We start from the raw sequence: 25179 nt of genomic DNA on the forward strand, positions 1-25179 counted from the left end.
TGAGATCAAAGCAACACTTGATCAGTCCACCGCTAGGTTGGCTCTTTCACTTGCCACAAGCTTAAGAAGGGGGGCAGACAAGGCAAGCCAAGAGGCGGGGACGTGGAGCCCCCCCCCCCCCCAGCAGCACCCTTCCGCTCGGGCTCCATCTGTAGTCCTTCCCTCTCGGATCGAACCCGCCTGCGCCCGCAGCGAAGGGAGCGGGTTTTCAGCAGGGCCTCCCTCGGTTCTGGGGCTTGCTGTTGCCGAACCCCCTTCACTTCGGGAGCGAAAGAGTTAAGACTCTCGCCCCCGGGGCCTGGGGGGGCGGCGGCCGGGTGCGGTCTAGGGGGCAGGCGGGGGGGCGGGGGGCGCTCCTGCGGCCCCGGGGCCGGGCGGGCGGTCGGGGAGCGCGGCGCGCAGGGGGCCGGCCGCGCGGGGGCGTGTCCCCTCGAGTCTCCCGCGAGCTCGGCGCGCGCGCAGTCGTCCCCGTGGTCCGGCGGCCGCGCACAGCGGGCGAGAGGCTCGGTCCGCCGGCGGCCGCTGCGGCTCCGGGAGCTCCCGCGGGAGCGGGGCGGCGTGGGAGCCGGGCCTGCAGCACCGGCGCTCGGCTGCGCTTCCTCGGGCGGCGCGCGGACCGGGCGGCCGTGGCCCCGCCGAGCTCCACGGTCGGTGCACCTCTTCCCGTCGGGGGGCGGGGGGGGGGCCTGCCGGAGGACAGCCGGGCGCCCCGCAGCCTGGCGCCCCCGCCCGGGGCTGCCCCCCACCTGCCCGGGGCGCCCCAGGCGGGATTCGGCCTCCGGGCTCTGCCTGGGGCTCCCTGTCCCCGACGCTGCGAGAGCGTGGAGGAACCTCACGCCCTCGGCGGCGGCCCCGCGGCGGCTGGTGAGGTTCCCTCGCAGCCTTTGCTCGCTCCGCGCGCCCGGGCCGCGCCGAGGGCAGGAGGGCAGGAGGGCAGGCGGGCGCGGGGCCGCGGGGAGGGCGCGGGGAGGGCAGGGGGGCGCGGGGAGGGCGCGGGGAGGGCAGGCGGGGGCAGGCGGGCAGGAGGGCGCGGGGAGGGGCGCGCCGAGGTCGGGGAAGCCCGGGCGCCCCCGGAGCCCCGGCTCGGACGCCCGCAGGCCGAGGTCGGGGGCCGCTCTCCTTCAAAGGGCACTTGTTGCGTTTCACGTGCGGAAAACCCGGGCTGTGTGTAGATCACCAGCCCCTGCTGACACCACCCTGGGGGAGTTCCCGGACAGAGTTGTTGGCCGGCGGGGTGGGGGCACATCAAAGTCGGGCGTCGTCAGGAAGAACCGAGCAGAGCCCGCGGCAAACTAGTAAAAAGTTCCTAGTTTATTTGTTTGGCTCCCCCCCCCCCCGCCCCTCCTCGGTTGCTGTTCGCGGCTTTCCCCCCACCTCGTAGCCCCCCCCCCCCCCCCCGCCCCGGGGTTAACTATGGAGAAACACCTTGGCAATCATTTCAGTAAATTACCTGCTTTAAATTTATGCCATTTCGGTAAGATTGGAATTTCCAAATTACTAATTACAGGCGAACTTTAATCCTAAAAATCCAAGATGGTAAATGCTTACAGTGTAGGCCTAAGGATTCAGTCCTCTTCCTCAGTAACAGCTTTTGAACTCCACCAAATTCTTAGCCCCCAGATATGAAGAAGGCTGAATCTACAGCCCTTGGGCTGAACCTAAGAAGCTTCACTGGAGCTGGGTCTAGTGACTGAGGGTTTCAAGCACAGCATGACTTAGATCCATGGATTGGGCTACAGATTCATCCCTGGAGTAACATGTATTTGAGAGGCCTTTTTTGTTGTTGTTTATTTTATTGTATTTTTCACCCAATGATAACATGATACCCATGCATCTTTGCCAAGTATCCCTTAGCCCTGCTGCTTAATACTCGTAGAGGGGAATCCCTGGGTGGCGCAGCGGTTTAGCGCCTGCCTTTGGCCCAGGGCACAATCCTGGAGTCCCGGGATCGAATCTCGCGTTGGGCTCCCAGCATGGAGCCTGCTTGTCCCTCCGCTTGTCCCTCCGCTTGTCCCTCCGCTTGTCCCTCCGCCTCTCTCCTCTCTCTCTACCATAAAATAAAATAAATACACGTAGAGAGCTGATGGAGATGTCATCAGAAATGATGTGCTCACGGAGGAAGGAAAGTGGTTTTGATGGTTTTGATGGTCACTAGCTCACCTCACACCTTGATAAGAACCCACAGCCTTGGCCTCCTTAGCTCCTACATCAACAGCCGACCAAGCAAACCAGCATGCTAATGTTCAACCACTAGTAGTGCCTTTCCCCAGTGTCATAACCCCATGATAGCCAGATCAGTTCACTAAATACTCTCCTAGTGGACTCTGCTGGGCAAAGAGCCACTTCGTTTCCAGGAAAGGCTTTCTTTCTCTTATTTTTTAAGGAAACATTGCTGAAGGGTCCATTCCAACCTGGAAACTGGGAGGCTTTAGCCATCAAATAGCACAAGGTATTGAAGGATTTCTTTTCTCCCATATCTGTGATCTGAAACGGAGAATGATGATCTGCTTTGTTCATAGAGTCCTGGTCTCCACTGTGGAATGCAAGTAGTGGCACTTCGTAGGTCTGTCAACATTCAGTCAGATATTTACTCCAAACTGTAAAAAGCAGGAAACAACTGCAAACTACTTATAATTAGGCAGAGCAAAGAGAGGCATTATACCTGTCCTGCCACTTCTTGATCACGAAGCCTTAACTTCTTCAAGACTCATTTTCCTCACAGTTAAAATGGGAATATTGCCCCTGCCTACCTAGAGTTGTAAAGCTCAGGTCAGATAACAGATGCATACATAATAAGCTATTAATATACATACGATGTCATTAATGTTTCAGGTTCCTGTGAAAAACCTCAGGGGAAGGCAAAAAGTATATGGTATTTGCACCTTGTACTTACTTCAGACCTTCCGTACAACCTGAATAAATCTTATTTCATCTACTTATTGTCGAAACCTAAGCTCTGTTGGTTTCCCAAGATAACTGTCCAAATTCTTAGAAGTGGTCAATACCAACCATAAATAGATAAAAAAACAATGGGACACAACTTTTAAAAATTAAGTTATGAACTGGGCATATAAATCATAGACACATGCCATTGCATTAATGATCTTATGGTCTTCATTTAAAGAATCATTAAAAACTCACAGAGAAGAAAATTCACAAAATATTTAAAGGGGAAGAGCCATTTTTTTAAATTTACCTTTGATTGCTATGTGACCAGCAACTCCCTCAATTACCCCAGCATCTTTACTTTAAGGATTGAAGTAGAAATCTATGGGATCCCTGGGTGGCGCAGCAGTTTGGCGCCTGCCTTTGGCCCAGGGCGCGATCCTGGAGACCCGGGATCAAATCCCACATCGGGCTCCTGGTGCATGGAGCCTGCTTCTCCCTCTGCCTGTGTCTCTGCCTCTCTCTCTCTCTATCATAATAAATAAATAAATAAATAAATAAATAAATAAATAAATAAATAAATAAATAAATAAATAAATGAAGGTATTGATGGAGTTAACCAGAGTTCTGATCTTTAAAAGAGCATTTTATAACACTTTAAACTTGGCTACGTGTGCTACATTTTATTCTCATGTTCATTATCATGTGCCAAACGGAACACATTTTGGAATATTAAATTGTTAATTACAGAATTGATTAATTTTTAGTCTTAATACCATGTGCCTTCTACTTGTCAAATAATGCCTTTTCTCTTCCATTAATAAGTGACATTTTGTAACTCTTGAAGATTTTTGTGACTCAGGTTCTTACCAGCCTAGTTGAAACAGAGAGAAAAAAGTAACTTTTATCTACTAAAGGAAAAACTGGCATATCCTCATCCATATCATAATCTAGATAAAAGTATAGCTATGGATGGAGATGAGGGAGGGAAAGAGGAGAAGGCAGAGAGGCAGAGGGACAGAGACTGAGATAGAGAATTTGCCATAATGGAGCTTTTGTCTTCTCTCTCTTTTTTTTTTTTTTCCCTGCCATGAGATAACCTGACACAGATTATTTTATCTAATTACCAAATATATACTACTTTTTACTGGAAGTGGTAAATAATCATTGACTATAATTTTATTGGCAGCTGGATTTTGTAACCAAGATTATTTTTCCTCCTTTCTTTTCCAGGTGAAAAAAAAAAAGTGTGGGTATAAAGACAACGCAATAAGAACCCTTTCCTCAGATTCGCATCACGATGGAAACCTTTTGCCTCAAGGTGACCTTTTGGGTAGCGCTGGTTGGATATGTAATCGGTGATCATCCTGAGAGCTACAGCACAAACCTAAGCACTCCAGTGGATTTCACCACTTTTCATGGAACAGAACTCAGCTTCCTGGTCACCACTCATCGACCCACTAATTTGGCCCTACCTAGCAATGGCTCAATGCACAGCTATTGCCCACAGCAGACTAAGATTACTTCAGCTTTCAAATACATTAACACTGTGATATCTTGTACTATTTTCATCGTGGGAATGGTGGGGAATGCAACTCTGCTCAGGATCATTTACCAGAACAAGTGTATGAGGAATGGCCCCAACGCACTGATAGCCAGCCTTGCCCTTGGAGACCTTATCTATGTGGTCATTGATCTCCCTATCAATGTGTTTAAGGTAGGAAGTAACCATGAATATATTTGCAGGTTTGAACATATGCTGTGATTCCACAGTAAGAGAGTTGCTGCAGACCTTTGGAATTTTAGTCCATGTTTTTACTGAAAGTGATTTCTGCAACCTTCTAACTCTGTGGCATTTAAAATTTTTATTATTAGTTAAATGTTACATTCACCTGGTAACTCAGTTGTTAACAAAATCAGATTTCTGGGATGACTATTCAAAGTCATGGTCTTTAACGAAGCAGATTCTTATGCCAGCCCTCAGCCTGCTGAGTGGATGGGCAATCTTGGGAAGCAACTGGATTTTTCTGAGATTTGGTTTGCAGGGTGAGATCTACTGAGCCCAAGGAGTACTTACAATGAGTATCTCTTCAGTTGTCATTACCTTTGTAAGGTGCTGCCGTTCAGCAGCCAAATATCCATGGTACATCTTGAAGTGAAAAGTACCTATTTTCTTTTGACTATCTGGATTGATGATGGAAGCCAAAGGGCATGCTAGCTTACCTCAGTGACCTGGGTGACTTAGAGACAACGGGGTCCACGTGATCGCGGGCTAGTGCTAACCTTGTTGAACAGTGTCACTAAAGCTCTTTAAAACAGGCATCTGTTTATTGTCACCCCCTTTGTTTTCTTTGGTATATGCAGTTTTTATGAAGGAACCACTGTGTGTCCAACCCTGAGTGAGGAAGGAAGGATTCTGAGACAAATAAGACAAGGTTGGGGCTTCTGCGGGAGAGGTAGATAACCCACTGTCGCTGTGATCACCTCACTTCAGCGACTGCTTAGTATCAAAAAAAAACTCAAGCCAGAAGGAGTTAGGTATTTCATATTTGGTCTAGCGGTTATGAGGGAAAATGGTTGTAGGAATCCAAATAACCTAAAATTCAAGTGAAATCATGTGGTCTGTGCCAGATGTTACAAAATGTCTTTATTCTAAGCCCAGCCTTTATTTTTTTTTCTTCTCATGTATTATCCATAAGAACAAAGCTATTCTGAGCAATAATATTCTGCAATATGACTTTAAATGGCAAATTTTGTCTGAAGACCTGATAAATTTTAAGTAAGTCTTGCAGTTTCCAATAGTTACACTTAAATGGCAAAATTATACTTGCCTGCCTATCAGGAAAAGCAGCCACACAGTGAAGTCCTAACAATATAGCCGAAAACAGTGATTACAATCTTGAATATTACAAATAAAAAACATTCCAGAATTGTTCCAATATACTGTTTGCAAAATTGGGGAAGTTAGACAAAAATGATTTTTAAAAATATACCGTATCTTTTCACAGAATAGCATGAAAACATGTTTTGTTTCCTTTTTTTTAAGATTGTTTTTATTTATTCATGAGAGATGCAGAAAGAGCAAGAGACACAGGCAGAGGGAGAGGCAGGCTCCCTGTGGGGAACCCAAGGTGGGACTCAATCCCAGGACCCTGGGATCACAACCTGAACCAAAGGCAGATGCTCAACCACTGAGCCACCCAGGTGCCCCGAAAACATACATTTTCTATTTGAACTTAAAATGGGATTTTAGAACTGAACTATGATGCAAAATGAAAATGTGTAAGTAACTTAAAATGTTTAGCACATGCTACAGAACTTTAATTTTTGAAGGTTATTCATTTTTTCTTTATGAAATATTACATGTAAATACTTGACTTTCTCATGACATCTTTCTTTAATAATAGATTTAAATCTTTATATGACTCTTATTCAAAATTTGGCTCCAGTCAAAAATATAAAATGCAAAAAATACAAAAATACAAAAAATACAGTGTAGAGTATTAAATGTTGATTATTCACACACATACACTAGTTATCCAACCCAGCAGGGCTCAGGAGAATAATTAACTATCTCTGAATTAACTATTCCCATTTGACCATTTGCAAAGAAACTTTTTGGAAAGTCATTATCTACAACTGCTGGGCAGGAGACTTCCTTATCTCTTTGAGGTGCCACCTGCCAATCACTAGACTAAATGTCATTTGTATTCCATAGCAACATTTGAAATCAGATCATCTGGAATATCTCCAATTGGTGAAAAAATCAAATAAAACTTTGTTTTACCTTCATATAACCATGGATAATAACTTAGACGTCCTCATTTGACCATATGATTCTTCCCTCTTGGGAATCCAATGCATAATATATTTTATTGTAGTTCTAAATAATGTGGACACTTTGACAGTTTTTACACCACAGGAGTAACTTAGTGTAGTTTCTGGTTTTCTAAAACTCATGTAATGAGTCATTTAACCAATATTCATTTTAGGAAGTAAATCTTTTGAGTTAAAAAATATATATAAGCTTTAGTTATTTTAATCTTCTTCCAGAGGAAAAGAAGAAAACATGCGAGTAAGCTAGAAAGCCTCACAGTATTGGGGGGTTATTCCTACTCATTCTGTCAGTCTCTACTCTAAGTTAGGAGACCATAAGATGATGCAGTTTCCCTGATTTCTGCCCAGGACAGTCCAGGGAAATCCTTCCAAGCAATGTGAGCTCTGGGCCCTCATGCCTTTTGTCGGCAGCTGCTCCTGCTTTAAGATTCTAGTGCTTTGGAGCCTCACATATCAGACCTGTGGATTCCTCTGACCATGGCAAGCTGCCCTGTGTTGCAGGACAAAGTGGCAGCTGTCCATCTCACTTTACCATTTTGTTTGGTACTGAGTGGCTCTTGATGGTCTGTGAACAGGGAAGAAGGGGTCATTCTACACCTGATTTCCAAAAGTTTCCTAATTGATCTATCTTCAGACCAGCCTCTACTGGTCTTCACTTCCACCTACTGAGTGTTGCTTTAATTAAAAACACCCAAAAGTTCACATGTATGGTATTCAAGATCTTCCCTACTCCGACTACACTTCACCTACTTCTTACCAGCTCCCAATATGTATACACAGCTCTGGTCAAAAATGCCATCACTACCCCAAAGTAAATAACATTCTCAGAAAGGCTACATCTAGTAACTGAATGACTGCTGCTGAAGTTTATATAGATCCTAAATGGGAAAAAAAAAATGAGCCTGGAGATATATATGTTGCAGAGAGAAGAAATAAGCCAAAGAGTAGAGAGAGACTCCTCTGGCCCTGGCTTATACCTGCACACACAGGTAAGCTCCCAGGTAATACAATCAGAAAGTCTGAGACAATAAAATGTAAAGCAGAAGGAATCGAAGGAAGCAAATAAATGTCACTTACCTTGTTGGTTTTGGAGCATTCAAGGGCCTTCCAAATGGCAGTGTTGAAGAAAAGATTGCTAAGTTTATCAAAGGATTAACTCTAATTTTTAGTTATGCAAAAAGCAGAACATCAGTAATTACATGAGAAGACTAACAAAAACAGGAGAGAGGAGGGAGTTACAGACTCCTTCAAATATACACACTTGTAACCTAAACTGATGATGGATTTGATTTGTCAAGAAATTGAATTATCTCATACGTGAATTTTCAAGAAATGCACAAACTTAGCCAGTAAATTAATCTGTATATAAGTTGTTTACATTCACTATAATGGCAAAAACAATTTAAACATTGTATCTGTGTTTAGGGTCTCAACCTCCAATTACTAAATGCCAAAATATATTAGAAGTACAGAATCCAATAACTGTACTCTTTAATGATTCATGAGATTCTGTTAATGCCCTGGAGTGTTATCTATAGGAAGATGGATTATAATTTTGAATACAATGAAAACCCTAAAAATGATGTTTGTGCATGGGTAAGCCAAAGTTTTCCATCATGTACTTTTAGGATAACAGTTCACCCATACGTGCACATGGATATGCCCATAAACCACTGTACCTCAGCCCAATCAGTAGAAACAGAAATGTGGGGAAACATGTTTATGACAGAAGTAGATTGTAGAGGGTTAGAATGATGGCCCATGAAAGAGGGAAGAAGGTAAGCCCAAAGGCTAGTATAGAAATCTCTGATGTGCATATCTGGGAGTTGAAACCAGTGATGTCGTAGATAATACTGTAGGTGAATGAGGTCTCCATTCAGTATGTGGGGTAAAAGCTAACTAGCCAGTGACAGACTCCAATAACTGATTGTTGGTTACTAATTTGGTCCACTCTAAGAATCTACCTCTTATTGAGGACAACAATGAAAAATAAACAAATACAATTTCTGTTTGAAATTATCAGGAATATTTTGCAATGGAAAATCAAGACTCAATATGTTGCTCTGGCAGAGGATCTGAGCAATGTGGAAACCAGAGATGTTCACTTGGAGCCAGTTATCTCCATGTTCACACAGCCTTTGACATCTTGTGCAACTGGAATCCATTCTTTTTTGGGGCAGCCATACAAAAGTTGTTTCTTGACACATCAGATCACCAAGGCAACTCCTGTCTCAAAAATAAATGGCCACAACTTATGGATTGTGTGTCTCAAACAAAGTAGTTAGTTGTTCATTAAATGCTTATTGATATGATTTGATTTATTAGGGTCTTTACTGTTAAAATTAACTTCTAATCAGATTTCTCAGAGATCTTCAAGTTAAAATATTGATGGTGATGACGATGATGATGACAATTTGTCACAGGAAATCTCCATTTATGTACAAGATACAGGATATTACCCATGGTAATATTCACCCAAATTGATCAAATTACTCACCAAATTATTGCATATATGATAACAGTGGTGTTTTCCTTTTACTCCTTATCAAACAAATAAAAGCAGATCTTTCTCATGCACTCCAGTAATAGTGCTATAACCATAAAATTAGGAATAAAAACTGTATTCCCTGAATTTTGCAAAAGAAAAATGTGTCCCTTGACTAAGATCTCTGCCCGTTGCTGGTGCATTGCATCCCAGCTAAACATTTCCTATGGGGTGGCTCTGACCCTGCCTTCCCTCCTAGCACTTCTCTGCACACTTTCCCTCCATTCACTCTAGCTTAACCTCGCCTGTCTGAGAATAAATACCAAGATGATCTTTCTACCTGGCATATTTTTCCTCATGCTGCTTCCAACTTATTCCACTTGATTCTTCAGATCTCCACCTAAACGTTTATCTCTTTGTCTGGCAAGTATCTATGACCCAAACTGTGTTATTGCCTTTCTGACGTGCTCCCATGACACCCTCTATTAACTCTGAAAGAGCATTTAACATATATTTCACTGTCTTTGCCAGTTCACTTGCCTGTCTGCCCCACTAGACTGCAAGACTGTTGAGGCAAGCTGCCATCATTCTCATTTATCATTGTATCTCCTGTATCCAGCATTGTACCCAACTTAAAAAGTATTTGATGAATGAGTAAAATAAGAAAATGTACTACTTGCTTCTCTGAGAATGTTTTTCCTCCCATACAATTCCAGATCTAAAAGCTGACTAGCTTTAATTTATTGAATTTCTACTTTTTTCCTACAAACCAGGAATGTCTCAGAGTCCATAAATCTGAGAGAAATGTGTGCAAAGCAGAGCAGCATATAACAACAGGATCATTTTCCCACTTTGCCTTTGTCCGGACATTGTGTTGTTTACCTTCCACTGTCTGGCCCATACAATCAATTGAAGTCTTTTTTCAAGGTTTCTGAGCAATATGCATTCTTTGAGCACACTTGGATTTGTGATTTGGATTGAAATATTAAACCTACAAGTGATTTGGAATATCAAAATGAGCATTCATATTACGCTCTTTAGAGAACAGGAAATAGGTTGAGTTTCTAGCATTGCTAAGACACATGTGCATTGCAAAAGTTCGTTATGCTAACTAGCTGATTTTAGAGTATCTGTACACATAAAATGACAGAGTGATAAATTTATTACCCAATTTTCTGTTTGTTACAAGGAAGTTGCTTGTCTGGAAAGGCTTCAGAGCCCTCTCCAACTCTACCTCCCATTCTGACTTTTCGTTTCCTGTGTCTGGGAACCTCATTGCTTTCTCTCATGATCATATTAAGTAATTATTCTCATGTGAGGTTACCCTGCTAACCCTCAGCATTTGGCTCACAGCACAGTTATTCCTACTTTAGGGGGATGGGAGATGGAAACCATCCATAACTGCAAGATTGTTCCCATGGCTAAGGAGGGAGAGATGGTTTCAGTCCTGTTCTCATTAGGAAGGTGGTGAGATGTAAAGCATCATGGCCAATGATATTCCTCCATCAAACACTTCAGCTCATAGAAGAGGCTGCTGTGTTCTAAATTTAACATAAAATAGGGAGGCATGAAAGTTTTACTTTTGAGAAACAATTTTCACATGATAAACTATGTGTATCTGTGTGTATGTGTAAATGTTGCACAGCTTCAAGCACTGGGATCGATAAAAGATATTTGGGTGATTTCATTTTGAAATATTTCTATGGTGTCTTCATCTCATGGGTTGCTAGGATATGAATGTTATTTCTTTATTATCATACAAGCTTATATAGTTGGTAGAAACAGTGTGGGCACTAAAATGAGAGGATGGGGAATCAACATTACTGTTTCTGAAGTTGATTCTAAGACTAGAGTGTTTAAGTAAGGACTGTTCTAAGAAATTCTGTCAAAATAAATTTGATATACTGAAAAAAAAATGTGAAATACTGCCAGAAATTCTACAACTGCTTTCTGGAGCTACCATATTCTCCCAGGAGTTAGAATAACTGCTTTCTATAGCTACAATTTTATTTTTAACTAGCTCTAGCTTTTCTTGGAAAAACTTTACATTATAAAGTTAATGGTTGAAATTGAATTTAGTAAGAAGACTAAATGTAAATATCACTTAGTATTAATTTTTGGTAGCCTTATTTTTAAGCTTGAACATCAAAAATTTTATAAAACCATGTGCTCTGACATGTTTACTTAAATTTGGAAGATTTGAAGTCCCCAGTGTTCCTGGACTCAGGAAGCAAAGATCAAGTGTTCCCTCAGGAAGATTTAATACCATTCTTCTATGTGCAAAAAAAGAAGTTACTTTTAGAGTTTATATCTCTAGGAGTTTCGTTGACAATGTTTGCCATCTCAACTTTTAAGACAATTTACTTATAGAATAGAGCATCAGTAATGGAAGTTGGTCAGATCTCATAACACTAATCCTAAACATAGGATCCCTATTATTTTTTTTATCAAATTTTATACTAGAAGATAATGGTGATGGCAGTGGATTGGCTAGTTGGTTATTCAGTGACATCAGATCTTTCTTCCAAAAAAAAAAAATCTTTCTTCTATAAATGTTCTTCCTTTATTCATTCAATAGATATTTATTGAGTTCCTACTATATACCAGTCATTGAGAAAATAGCAATGAAGAAAATCATCCTTGCCCTCATGGAGCTTACATTCTAATAGAAGAACAAGACAATAAGCAAGTGCAATAAGTAAATATATTGCATATGGGATAACTGCTAGAGAAAATTAAAATAGGAAAGAAAAATAGAAGGGGGGGAAGATATTAATTTCAGAGTGGGTGGCTAAAGAATGCCTCAATCAAGGTGACAGTTGAATAAAAACCTAAAACTTAAAAGGACCAAACTATGCCGCTGTCTAAGGCAAGGGCATTCCAGCCAGAGGAAATGTCAAGTGCAAAGGCCCAGAGGCAGGAATGTGCCTGGAGGGTTAAAGGCCCAGCAAGGAAGCTATTGTGGTAAGCAGAAGGGAAAAAGTGGTATCATGAGGTCACAGGGATAAGCAGGTAGGGCATGTGATGGGGGGAAGCAGATAACATAGGGCCTAGTAATAAGGTAACCATATATTTTATCCTTCAAACCAGGATACTTTGAGAGTGAAAGGAGATACTGTCAATCATTGCATCTGGACAACAGGCATAAACCCAGATTGTCCTAAAACTACCAGGGAACATGGTCACCCTACCTGTACATCTTTATAAAGCCCTTATCCTTTTCCTCTGAGTGAGATGGAAAGCTTTTAGACAGTTAAGCACAGATGAGTGACATGATTTGGCATTCTGGCTACTGCATGGAATAGCATGTCCTGAATCAACGAGGGAAAAATATAAAATCTTAAAATACATTAGAACATAGGAATAGTGTTACCTGCAGCTTAACTAGTGTTTGCTTTGTGCCAGGCTAACTTATTCGATCCTCACAATAAACCTATGAAGCACTGCTGTGGCCTGAAAAATGAAGAAACTGAGATGTTTAAGGGATTTCCTCAGGGTTACACAGCTGGCAAGTGGCAGAGCCAGGATTTGGATCCACTGTGATCTCAGAGACCATGCTGTTACACAAGCAGCCATACTGCTTCTATCTCATATACCTCATAAGGCAAACTTTGCAGTCATCCAGATGCAATCCCTTGTATAGAACTATGTTTTCAAAGACTGTCTTCAAAGATAGTCAGACCCTTTTCTCTCCCCCATTAAATTCAACGGCTTCTTTAGTTGTTTATTTAAGACAGAAGTAACACATCATAAAGGAAAATGTGTGCAATACAGAGATTGCTCTCCAGAATAGCATTTATGATGTAAATCTTGCAGATTACATTGGCACATCTGGTAAGCAGACTTTTGTATTCTATACTCATTGTCATGTCAGTGAGGTCAACCAACAAAAACGAGCCAGAAAGTAAAATAATAAACTGAAAAGAAAGGTTGAGTTCTTGATGAACTGCTTACCTAGAAACATGCATCTGCTTACCTGCTCAGAGAAACACATTTTACCAAATAGGTGTCGCACTCAGTTATTGCTGGGAAGGCTGGGCAATGTCTTTGTGAACATGAGACAGAAAATGAGTGTCTATGGCTAGCCCATAGTTTTATTTGGTGTGGAAACATCAGATTTTATTGATGAAACTAAATGCTGCATTCCTAGACTTTCCTTCCTAAGTTTAGTGGATGCACAAGAATTAGAAGGGGAGTGTGAAACACAATGGATGACATTTGGGAATATGTCTCAACTGATATTTATTTATTTATTCATGAGAATACACAGAGAGGAGAGATAGATAGATAGAGAGAGAGAGAGGCAGAGACACAGGCAGAGGGAGAAGCAGGCTCCATGCAGGGAGCCAGATATGGGACTCGATCCTGGGTCTCCAGGATCATGCCCTGGGCTGAAGGCAGCGCTAAACCACTGAGCCACCTGGGCTGCCCTCAAATGATATTTAAAAAGAAGTCAGAAATCCTCAATTTCAAAAAATTTACATATGAACTATATGTTTTGTGAACTGATGCCATTGACTGTAAAACTATATAGGGGCGCCTGGGTGGGCTCAGTCAACTAAACGTCCAACTCTTGATTTCAGCTCAGATCATGATCTCAGGGTTGTGAGATGGAGCATCACGTGGGACTCCAAGCTGGATGTGGAGCCTGCTAAAAATTCTGTCTCCTCTCCCTCTGCCCCTCCCCACCGCTCTCTCCCTCCCCACCACTCTCTCTTGCTCTCTCTCTCTCTCTCTCTCAAATAAGTAAATATTTAAGTAAATAATTTTAATACCCCTAATTATAAAAGCAACAAGTAAAGCAAGCAATTATTGAATATGTTAAAAACGTCCACAACCATTACCTGCCAAAGTATGAAAGGTAATGGGCACACATCTCTGCGAAATACCAAACACTGTACTATGTCTTATCCCACATGGGTTTTCTGTCTCATGAAGCAATTCTGCAGAATGTCTGTACCAAGAAAGAAAAAAAAAATCTCTGACTGTTGTGAACCTTTAACTTAATTCCATTAAAAAAGTCTAGAACACTCCAAAATTTCTCCTTTAAAATAATGTAATTTATGTCATAAACACTGTTTTATTTCTGTTGTTTTCCCAGATTTGTTTTTCCTCTGAAAATTAGGAAAACCTAAAACCTAAAACCTATGAAAATTAGGGGAATATTACATAATTTAAGAGCCATAATACTGTGTGAAGTTTTTAAAATTTTTATTGAAACATAATATACATCCAGAAAAATGTACATGTCAGCTCCATGAACTTTCACGAAATGAACACATCTGTATAACCAGAATCAAGAAACAGAAGATTACCTGCTCCCAGAAGTCCCTCAGCCACTGACCACCCTAAATCCCAAGGCAACCATTTTCCTGACTCCTAATAGCATGAATTTGCCTATTTTTGTATTTAACATAAATGGAATCATATGATATATATTCTCCATATGGCTTCTTTTGCTCAACATTATGTTTGTGAGAGTAACTCACATTGTTGTGTTGTACCTTATTCATTCTCATAATTGTGTAGTACTTCCTTGTCTGAATATGCCACAATTTATTATCCACTCTCCTATATGTAGGCACTTAAATAGTTTCTAATTTTGAGCTAATAAGAATAGTGCATGTTCTCATATACATTTTTGTATGCATACAGATGCTGAAATATATATATATACATATATGACCTACATATGTATATAAAATATATGTAATACACATCAACATAGATCTATAAAATATATATTCTAACATGAATATTGATTATAAATCTTTAATATAAATTTTGATCAGTAATTTTGGAGGCATGGCAAGTTACCAAGGCATGGCACAGTATTAGGAATTAAGTACGATTTCCTAAATAGGAATTTTTTTCTAATTCTAAATGCTGTAAAACCTGTGTGGCATTATGTGTGAATTTTGTTCATTGTAATTCTTTGCCTTGTAAGCAAATCTGTTAACTGCTTCCATAATCCCAATGATTCCCAAATCAACTCGTACATTTGCTAAGTGTCTATAGAAAACATGAGTCTAGGATAACCATGACTTTGAGTGGCACACATTCTGTTTGAGAATACAAATATATACAATCAAGTTAGCCCAATGCCAGGGTAATTTTAAACTTTGGTGTTTGTTGCAGTTTTTGAGAGCACCAAACACATACACATGAAAAACATTTTGAATGCGAAACGCCTATTAACATTTTCTTTGAAAACAGAAACACTGTCATTTCTCCTTCTCCCAAAATAATATATGCAGCTAAAGCAAAATTATTCAAATTAATTTCAAGAGCTACATAAATAAAATTAGGTTTCAGCATTTTCCATTTTGGCTATAGTAAATGGTTATTTATTTTAAAATGTTAAAACACGGGATCCCTGGGTGGCGCAGTGGTTTGGCGCATGCCTTTGGCCCAGCGTGTGATCCTGGAGACCCGGGATCAAATCCCACGTCGGGCTCCCGGTGCATGGAGCCTGCTTCTCCCTCTGCCTATGTCTCTGCCTCTCTCTCTCTCTCTGTGACTATCATAAATAAATAAATAAAAATTTAAAAAAAAATGTTAAAACACACCATGAAACAGAGATTTAAAAACCATGATTGCAGACAGTAAATGTTATGAGAGTTTAAGTTGAATTGATGAAATTCTCCACACAATCTCCCTGAGGTTAATTTTGTTAAATGACATATCTTGTGTTTGTTGCTAGGTAAAACTTGGAGGTTTAATTGTAATCTGGTTACTACATTATATATATACTACATATACTATATATACTACCTTATACTAAAATAAGATTGGTAAGGGAGGGTTGCTGTAGAAATTTACCAAGTTGGTCGCTTCTGAAACAGAATAAAATCCTTCTTAATGTCATCCACAAAATTTGTGGAACATCCCTAAAAAGAAATTTTATTCATCAAAACCACTGGCTCAATTTCAAATGGAACTTACAGTGGTCTTACAATGCATATAATATGTACTCTAAGAAGGTATCAAGAAGTATATGAAATGTGTGAGCGCTGGGTTTTGAAATCTTATGAATATGTATTTAAACTTAGTGATTTGTTGAAACTTTTCCTGCTTTTTGTTCCAAGGAAATAATTATCTTCACAGTAATATTTTCATTGGTGTTATGGAGTGACCTTAAAATTGCCTCCAGCTCCTGGGCCATCATAAAGGAAGGAAAGTGAATCTGGAAGTAGTATACACTGAAAGGGATATTCCAGGGCCTCATCTGCAAGCACTGAGTACTCAAGTCTTCTGCTTTCTACTGATTGTCTGACCCTGGGGTGGGAAAACTACAACCAGTGGGCCAAATCTGACCCAACGCCTTTTTTTAAAAAATGAACTTTTATTGGAACGCAGCCATACCCATTACTTACATAAATAGTTTTGACAGACACCATATGGTCTGCCAAGGCTAAAATATTTGCTATCTGGCCATTTACCAAAAAAGTTTATCAACCCTTGTGGCATCTCACCGACTACCCTGCACCTACTTTTCATCCCTGCCTCTCATTCTCCTTCATTTTGTTCCCTAGTAGTCAAAGCTCAAAACGTGAACTTCAAAAATATTACTGCATCTTCATAATCTTTGCTATTTTAAGTGGCTTAGGCCTCCAACTGCCAAAAAGTAAATGGGCATAATCCCAACAAATCAAAATATGTTTCTTTTTTTTAAATGGTCTGTGACTGATCCTGAAAAAAAAAATCATTTGATCTCTCAAATCATTATTTTTATATGAAAAAATAATGAAGGGCCCTCCAGCTCATGAAGTCTCATTAGGCATAATGATACCTAGTAGGCTTGTTCCTGAGGTGACTACTAACAGAAGAACAGCCAAGGGCTGTTACCGTCTCTGTCTTTGCCATTTAGTTATCACACATCAGAACTTTGGCCTCATTGAGGGTCTTAGTGTCCAGATATTCATAAAATCTATTAGACAAATCTTGCATTTCTGATTAAAATTGAAGAAGTTTTAAATTAGAAATGTTCATAGCATTACAAGAGCGATAAGATGACCAGAACTTTGGGTCACCAATTAAGGTGACCAGATCTTTGGGCAGCCATTCATGTTTCAGTTAAGAAAAAGAAGAAATAAGACTTTTCTATCTATTTCAGGAAAATTTCATACGGGAAAAAAAAAGGGACTGTCTAAAATTCTTAAAGACAAAACCTTTACATATTTGAAATTATTTTATCAGAAAATCACTACACTTTAGATCTTTTCAACAGGCCAATTTAAATTACATGGTCATAATTTAAAATAAATGAATTTTTTATCTCTCTGCTATAAAATTCAAAGAATGTTTCTTTGATAGTGGACCAAAGGGCCATGTCATAGACAAAGGAGAAGTGGGGAAAGGATAAGAAATACTGTGTTCATTTTTTATACACTCTGTGTGTGTGTGTGTTTGTATACATGTAATTGTGTGGCATCAGATATTTTCTGTGTATTTCTCAGTTGTTGAGGGAAAGAAGGAGGTGCTACAGGGGATGGAAAAAAGAAGACAGGGTTGGATGATGCATTCATCCCTGGGACTCAATTCTTAGATACTGTGTAATTCATCAGATACACAGAAGACAATTCATATATATTTAGGAAGAGAAGAGGTGGAAGGAGGGAGGGAAAGAAGCAGGGAGCATAGACTCTCAGAATATGAGGAGTCAACGTCTTTAGTTCCAATTGTGTGAACCAGAACACTGAGCTATTTATTTTTTTTCTTTATTTTTTTTTCACTGAGCTATTTATAATCTTACAGAGATGCTAATTCAAATTGGTCCTGCTTTCAGGCTGAAATAATACATGCAATCTCTCAGCTGATAGACCAGGATCCACCTCTACTGTGGTTTTGATATTCTTTACTTGTTTGCAATAACTCTTATAACTCTTAACTCAATAACTCTTAACTCTCATGAAATGATAAATGTTTAATAGGTTGTGGAATTGGTCCAGAAAACAAAGCTGGTACAGAATTGATAACATCTAATAAGTTGTTATTGCTTAGCCAGAAATTTTGGATAAATGAGTGAGTGGAGAAAGTAAGTGCCTTAGGGCTTAATATTTGTCACTTGATCCCTTGTTAGGTTCCTTGATCCTCAATGCCTCCCCTCATTCTGTTGAAACTACCTCTTCTCTGCTAAAGACATCCATGACCCATAACTAATGACCAATTTGGTAAATTTCATCTTATATATATTTTACCACTATTAAAAATAATTTGTTTGAAACTATGGACCTAAATGAAAATGTAAAAGTATAAAACTTTAGGGGCAAAAGAAAGAAAATCTTTGGGATCTAGGACTAAGTAAAGAGTTCTTAGAGTTGGTACCTGAAGGACAATCTATGAAAGAAAAAATTGATAAATATAACTTCATCAAAACTTAAAACTCTTACTCTGCAAAGGACCCTTTTAAGAGGAAGAAAAGAACGCTACAGAACAGAAAAGAATATTTGCAATCAACAAATCCAACAAAGGCTAATATCTAGAATATGTAGAAAACTCTCAAAACTCAACAACAAAAAACAGAAATAGAAAATGGGGAAAAGATATAAACAGAAATTTTACTGAAGAGCATATACGATGACTCAATAAACACATGAAAAGATGTTCAACATCATCAGCCATTAGGGAAATGCAAAATAGAAACCACAGTCAGATACCGCTACACACCTATCAGAATGGCTAAAATAAACATACGTTTCTGGTGAGAATGAAGAATTGTAGAATCACTGTAGCAAGGAGTTTAGATATTTATTATAAAACTAAACATGCAATTACTGTCAGATCCAGCAATTGTACTCTTGGGCACTTTTTCCAAAGAAATGAAAATTATGTTCATGCAATTATTTCATGCATGTTCATAGTAGCTTATTTGTAATAACCAGAACCCACAAACAATTCAGACATAGTTCAGTGGGTGAGTGGTTTAAACAAACTATGGTACATACATTTCATACAGTACTACTCAAAATTAAAAAGGAAAAAAAAAGAAAAAAAGATTTAAAAGGAACAAGTTATTGATATATACAACAACTTGGATAAACTGCAAAGGAACCATTCTGAATGAAAAAAGCCAATCTCAAAAGATTATATACTATATGATTCCATTTATCTAACATTCTTGAAATAGAGGCTGAGGACAGATCAGCGGTAATTAGGAGTTAGGAATGGGGAAGGGGAGGCAAAGGAAGTGTGGTTATAAGAGAATATCATTAGGCATCCTTGTGGTGAAGGACCTGTTCCATATCTTGATTGGTGATGGATACATACACCTACACATCAGAAAATTATGTAGAACTAAATATAAACAAATTACTAACATTGGAGGAATATGAATAATATTTCTGGATCATATTAATATAAAAAATGGTAGTACCAGTTTACAGTCCCACCAGCATTATCTGACAGTTCCAATTCCTCCACATGCTCACCAACACTTATTATCAGTCTTATTCATTATAGCCATTCTATCTCATTGTGGTTTTAATTTCTATTTCCCTAAGAGACTCATAATTATGAGTACTTTCCATTTTAGTTTTCTTAGCTATTTGTATATCTACTTTGGTGAAATGTCTATTTAAATCTCCTACACTCTTAAATTGTTATTTGTCTTTATATTGGTTTAATTGTAGGAGTTTTTTATACACTCTAGACTGAAGACCTTCATCAGATATATGATTTGCAAATATTTTTCCCACTCTCTGGCTTTTCTCTTCATCTTCTTAATGGTGTCTTTTGAGGAACAACATTTTTAATTTTGACTAAATACAATTTATCAAATTGTTCTTTTATGGATCATGTTTGTGGTGTCATATCTATGAAATATTTCCTAAGCCAAGATCCCAAAAAAATTATCCAATGTTTTCTTTAACAGTTTTACATTTTAGCTCTTACATTTAGATGTATGATCACAATTAATTTTTGTGTAGGATATGAGGTAAGTATATAAGTTCATTTTTTTTTTGCATAGACATATACAATTGTTCCAACACCATTTTTTAAAAGATTACCCTCTCGTCATTGAATTGCATTGGCACCTTTGTCAAAACTCATTTGATGATTGGGATCCCTGGGTGGCGCAGAGGTTTGGCGCCTGCCTTTGGCCCAGGGCGTGATCCTGGAGACCCGGGATCGAATCCCACATCGGGCTCCCGGTGCATGGAGCCTGCTTCTCCCTCTGCCTGTGTCTCTGCGCCTCTCTCTCTCTCTGTGACTATCATAAATAAATAAAAATTTAAAAAAAAAAACTCATTTGATGATCAATGTAAGATATTATTTCTGGACTTTCTTTTCTGTTCCAATGACCTATGTGTCTATTGTTATGCCACTGCCATCCTATCTATATAACTTACTGTAGTTTATAGTAAATTTTTAAACACATGTTGTAAGTCATACTTTGTTCTTTTTTTCAAAATTGTTTTGCTTATTCTAGGTTCTTTACCTTTATATATAAACTTTAGGATGAACTTATTCATTTCCTTGATTTTAGACAGGAATTGTATTGACCCTTTAGATGAATTTGGAGAAAACTGTCATCTTAACAGTATTGATTCTTCCAATCCATAAACATGTATTTAAATACCTGATTTCTCCAATATTTTGTACCTTTCAGTACACATCATACAATTCTTGTGTCAAATGTATTCCTAAATATTTGACACTATTTTGAATAAAATTGTCTCTTCATTTTTGGATTTTTGGATTTTCCATTGCTGATATATTGAAATGCAACTGGTATTTGTATATTGCTCTTGTAGCCTGTGACCCTGCTGAACCCCTCACCATTACTCTTGCAGCAACAATTTTTTTTCTGCTATTGTGTCATGGTAAAGAATACAATGACTATTAAAACAGTTTGGTGCCACTGTTTGATTCATGCCAAGGCACCAGTGGTTTTACCCACCATTGCTTTTGTACAACAGGGCAAAAGGCACTAATCTGCTAGTGTTACCTTGATCTTGCAGGCCTCATGAAAGGTTCTCAGGGATCCTCAGGAGTCACAGACAGCAATTTAAAAAAACCACAGATCTAGAAGATCTCCAAATCTGAAATGATATGATTTTATAAATCTAAAATAAATATTGGTTATCAAACTTGTCTTAATAATATTTGGTTAAATGACTGATTTTCATGGCAGTTAATATTCCTTAGCAAGGACAAGTATCTCTAAGTAATCGAGTGTCTAGAAAAGGAACCCTGGCATCACTGTAGACTAATTATATTAGACTCCAAATTTGTATGTTTTCTGTTCTAGGTTGCACTAAAAATAAGCAAAATGCTTACACTAGAGATGTGGTACATATCAAATATCAAGCTTAGAAGCAAAACTAGGTTGTAACCTATATGTCTTGAGTAGTAGAATTTAATGTTATGCCATTTCCAAATAACCATAAATAAGACAAAGTTATATCAAACTCCTTTTCAAAATCTTTTTAAAAGCCTTAATTTTACACTATCATACTAACAGACTCTTGACTGGAAGCTTAAAATAGCTACTTATCTACTATTTTTTTCCTGCATTTATATATAGTCAGGACTACATTTTAAATATGATACTTTATAACTTACTGGACAAATTTACTAAATATTTTAGCTTTTTCCTAGAGAGTAATAAAATACTGTTGATTCATTCAAGGTAAATTCATAGGCTCAATGCTTCAATCTACAGGATTCCATAGGTTTTGACATCCTTAATCCTTTTGGGTAGAAAAAAGCGCAAAAAAAACCTAAAACAGTCACAGATGGGAAAAAGAAATTGGAAAAAATTAATCATATAAAATGAAGGGAAGAATTGAGGTAAGATTAGGGATAATTGGAGTTGATAATAGTTTCAGAGAAACCAGTTATAGACTGGAGTTCTGATGTGAAAAAAAAAAAATCACATAATTTATGAGCTGGCAAAGAATTTAGAGATAAGAAATGCTGGGCCAGAACTAGAGAAGGAAAGCAAGGCCCAAAGATTTCTGATAGGACTGGAGCTGGAGGTCAGGATTTCCAACTTCCCCCTTAAGATGTTCCACTCTTCTCTCTTTCCATTAATTATAACTTCTGTGGTTTTAATACTCTGTATACCATACATAGCACTTCCCCAAAAGATAGCCAGTTTAAAACTTTAATGGTAAATTGTTAAAATGCATGTCATTCTTAGGTGAAGTATCATTACATGACTGGTAATTCAGACATCAGGTCTGTTTATCTATTTCAATTTATGTCTCAACTATTGGAAATCTTGAAGTTTTAGTGTCTAATGACTTTCTATTATTAAATATTCAAAATCCCCTCAACCTTATGTTCTATAATACATCAGCTTCAGCATCAATTATATTCTCCCCTCCCCCACCAAGACACATACAGTCCCATTTCTTTATGCTGCCTACCATTTCTTGGTTGGGTCATTATTTCTTTTTTTTATATATAAATTTATTTTTTATTGGTGTTTAATTTGCCAACATATAGAATAACACCCAGGGCTCATCCCATCAAGTGCCCACCTCAGTGCCCGTCACCCAGTCACCCCCACCCCCCGCCCACCTCCCCTTCCACCACCCCTAGTTTGTTTCCCAGAGTTAGGAGTCTTTCATATTCTGTCTCCCTTTCTGATATTTCCCACTCATTTTTTTTCTCCTTTCCACTTTATTCCCTTTCACTATTTTTTATATAATTACACATAGGATGATTAATTTCCTATGACCTCATGACATACTTCACAGTGAGGAACTAACTCCAGTTCTTAAGATTTTGTGTATTAAATCATTAAATAAGTGGCATGCCTTCTAATATGCTATTGGTTTTCCCTTTTTCCTACTTATCACAATTCTTGATAAGTCTTTTGTAGCTACTCCCTAAATCTATATGTGGGGAATTTCTACCAGTTTGTTTTGTTTTGCTTTGTTCTGCTTTGGTTTTGCCTACAGGTTTCTTTTGAATAAGTACCAGCATTTACTACCATAAACTGCTGATTAAAAGAAACAATAAGACTTTTTCATTAGGTTTTGGGCCTTATTGTGTGTCCAGGTCAGACCACTTATTTTCTCTGATTAACTATGCTTGCACTTTGTTACAAGAAAATATAAGTCTCCAGTCATGACACATATAAAGTCTTTTCTCCATCTGGGAAAAGCCAGGGTTCATTTTTTCCAACATAGATCTTCTCTCTGTTAGGAATGAAATCTTAAAGTATTGACATGTATATTTGGCACTGACCTGGTTATTTTAATATTGAGTCCTTCTAATGTTTCTTCTCCATTCAATGATCCTTTGGTTTCATGCATGCAAAATAAAAAGTCTCGGGTACCCTTCTTCTAGATTGGCATCCTTACAGCAAACAGAGTTACTCCAAAGACACATTTTTTTTCATTCCCAGCCTTCAGGTTAGTGAGACTGTTGAGGATAATAAGCCCGTATCTTGGGTGAACCATGTTTCTTCTAAGGAAGAAACCTTCTTGGCTTTGGATCACTGGTTTCAAAAATTATTTTACTCTTGTTTTCCCCCTGTCCTCCACTTGGTTGTTATTAACAGCTATATATTTCAGATTCTAAAAAAGTTAAGAGCTATGCAAAAACTGAAACACTGAATATTCAAAAGTGTAAGCTACAGACAGCAAGAAGTAGCAACAATCCCATGTTTCCCATGGGAGTGCAGTGCCCCACAGGAGCTAACACTTAGGTCTGTGATGGGCTAGGCCCTGTTCTAAGTGCTTTGCATGGATTAATTCACTTCAGACCCGCATCCACCATATGATATAGAGTCTCTGTTCATCTCCAGTATTCTCTTAGGTACAGCTAACCTGTCTAAGTTATGCCAGTGGACATCTGTGATTCTGGATCCTATGCTCTTTGCCATTGTACCATACCACCCTCTCCTTCTTTTGACTCCCGTGGAACGTTGCTTATAGCTTCTCTAGGAACTGTTCTGTCGTCCATCTTCCAGGTAGCAATTTCCTTGGGAACGAGGCCTTTCATTGTTTGTGCCATCTTCTACTGCCCTGTACCTCCTGACCTGGGGGATCATCCTTCACATTCTCATGGAAAAACAGGACAAAAAGTAGAGACTGATAACAACAGGCTGTACACATAGCTCACTCTTCCAGATGCTTACTTCTGCTAATCCTTCTGTTTGGAAGGATTATTCTCATCTGTTGCTCTGAGGTAGCTGCCTTCATTTCCTGGAGGAGGGGACTGAAAAGCAATGAGGTTAATCAACATGCCAAGATCACACAGAAACATAGCAGAGCTATTAACTGCCATGCCAAGCCACTTGATTTAATAAAAAAGTGCTTCTCCATCCCCCAGGGTCACTGAGGGCACCCAGTACCAGAATTGAGAATATTTATGGGGTTGCTGCTTCTGCTCTGCCTTTTGTCATACACTCCAAATTTGGGGCTGGTCAGGAGACAAGAGGAGCCTGTCGAAGGAAAATGGAGGAGCCTGTCAAAGGAAAATGTGTGTGGCTAGAGTAGAAGCCACGGTTTTTACTTCATTTATCTCTATTAAAACTCTGCCTCAATCCTGAAGCAATTAAAACATAAAAGCAAAATCCATTCTCAGTCACGCACAGTGATTTATTTTATTGTATCCTATCTGAGATCTGCAATAGCCAGAGAGCATGTTCTCATTAACTGCCTGTCCTGGGCATCACAGGCATGATAATTAACTCAATGTGTGCTTTTGGAAGTTGTTCTTGTTTACTACTGATTTGACTATTCAACTTCTACATCCCAGCCCTTCTGCCAGCAAGAAAGAAAATCTTAGAACCCCACTTTTTGAACAGTGGTACCCGTTCCATCATCTTCAATTCCAAATGACACTACCATAATTCATGTTGAGATGAGGAGAACATTTAATCTGAGATTTACAGCTACTATAGACTGTATTCATAAATCCCTCATTCCTGTCTAGGATGGGTGGAGTGGCATGAAGGAAAGAAAAGAATCCCTCAGCCGCACCGGATGGGCTGGAAGGAAAATTAGCAC

General features: G+C 39.1%; 1 protein-coding gene and 1 long non-coding RNA gene across 2 annotated transcripts in view; one reads left to right on the plus strand and one right to left on the minus strand.

The window, feature by feature from the left end:
• The first annotated feature begins 507 nt into the window (after positions 1-507).
• EDNRA (endothelin receptor type A) overlaps positions 508-25179 on the plus strand; it is a 56678-nt gene continuing 32006 nt past the window's right edge. Inside the window, exons 1-2 of the mRNA XM_025439246.3 lie at positions 508-647; positions 4120-4603. Coding sequence (XP_025295031.1) covers positions 4187-4603 — 417 coding nt within the window. The 5' untranslated portion in view covers positions 508-647; positions 4120-4186. The remainder of the gene's footprint in view (positions 648-4119; positions 4604-25179) is intronic.
• Positions 7315-25179, minus strand: part of LOC112654664 (uncharacterized) — a 126043-nt gene continuing 108178 nt past the window's right edge. The window contains exons 3-6 of the long non-coding RNA XR_007402324.1: positions 23411-24385; positions 21159-21252; positions 14053-15728; positions 7315-8949 (exon numbers count right to left, since the gene is read on the minus strand). This is a non-coding gene — a long non-coding RNA (uncharacterized LOC112654664). The remainder of the gene's footprint in view (positions 8950-14052; positions 15729-21158; positions 21253-23410; positions 24386-25179) is intronic.

Source organism: Canis lupus, chromosome 15 (assembly GCF_003254725.2).
Source record: "Canis lupus dingo isolate Sandy chromosome 15, ASM325472v2, whole genome shotgun sequence".
Classification (NCBI taxonomy): domain Eukaryota; kingdom Metazoa; phylum Chordata; class Mammalia; order Carnivora; family Canidae; genus Canis; species Canis lupus.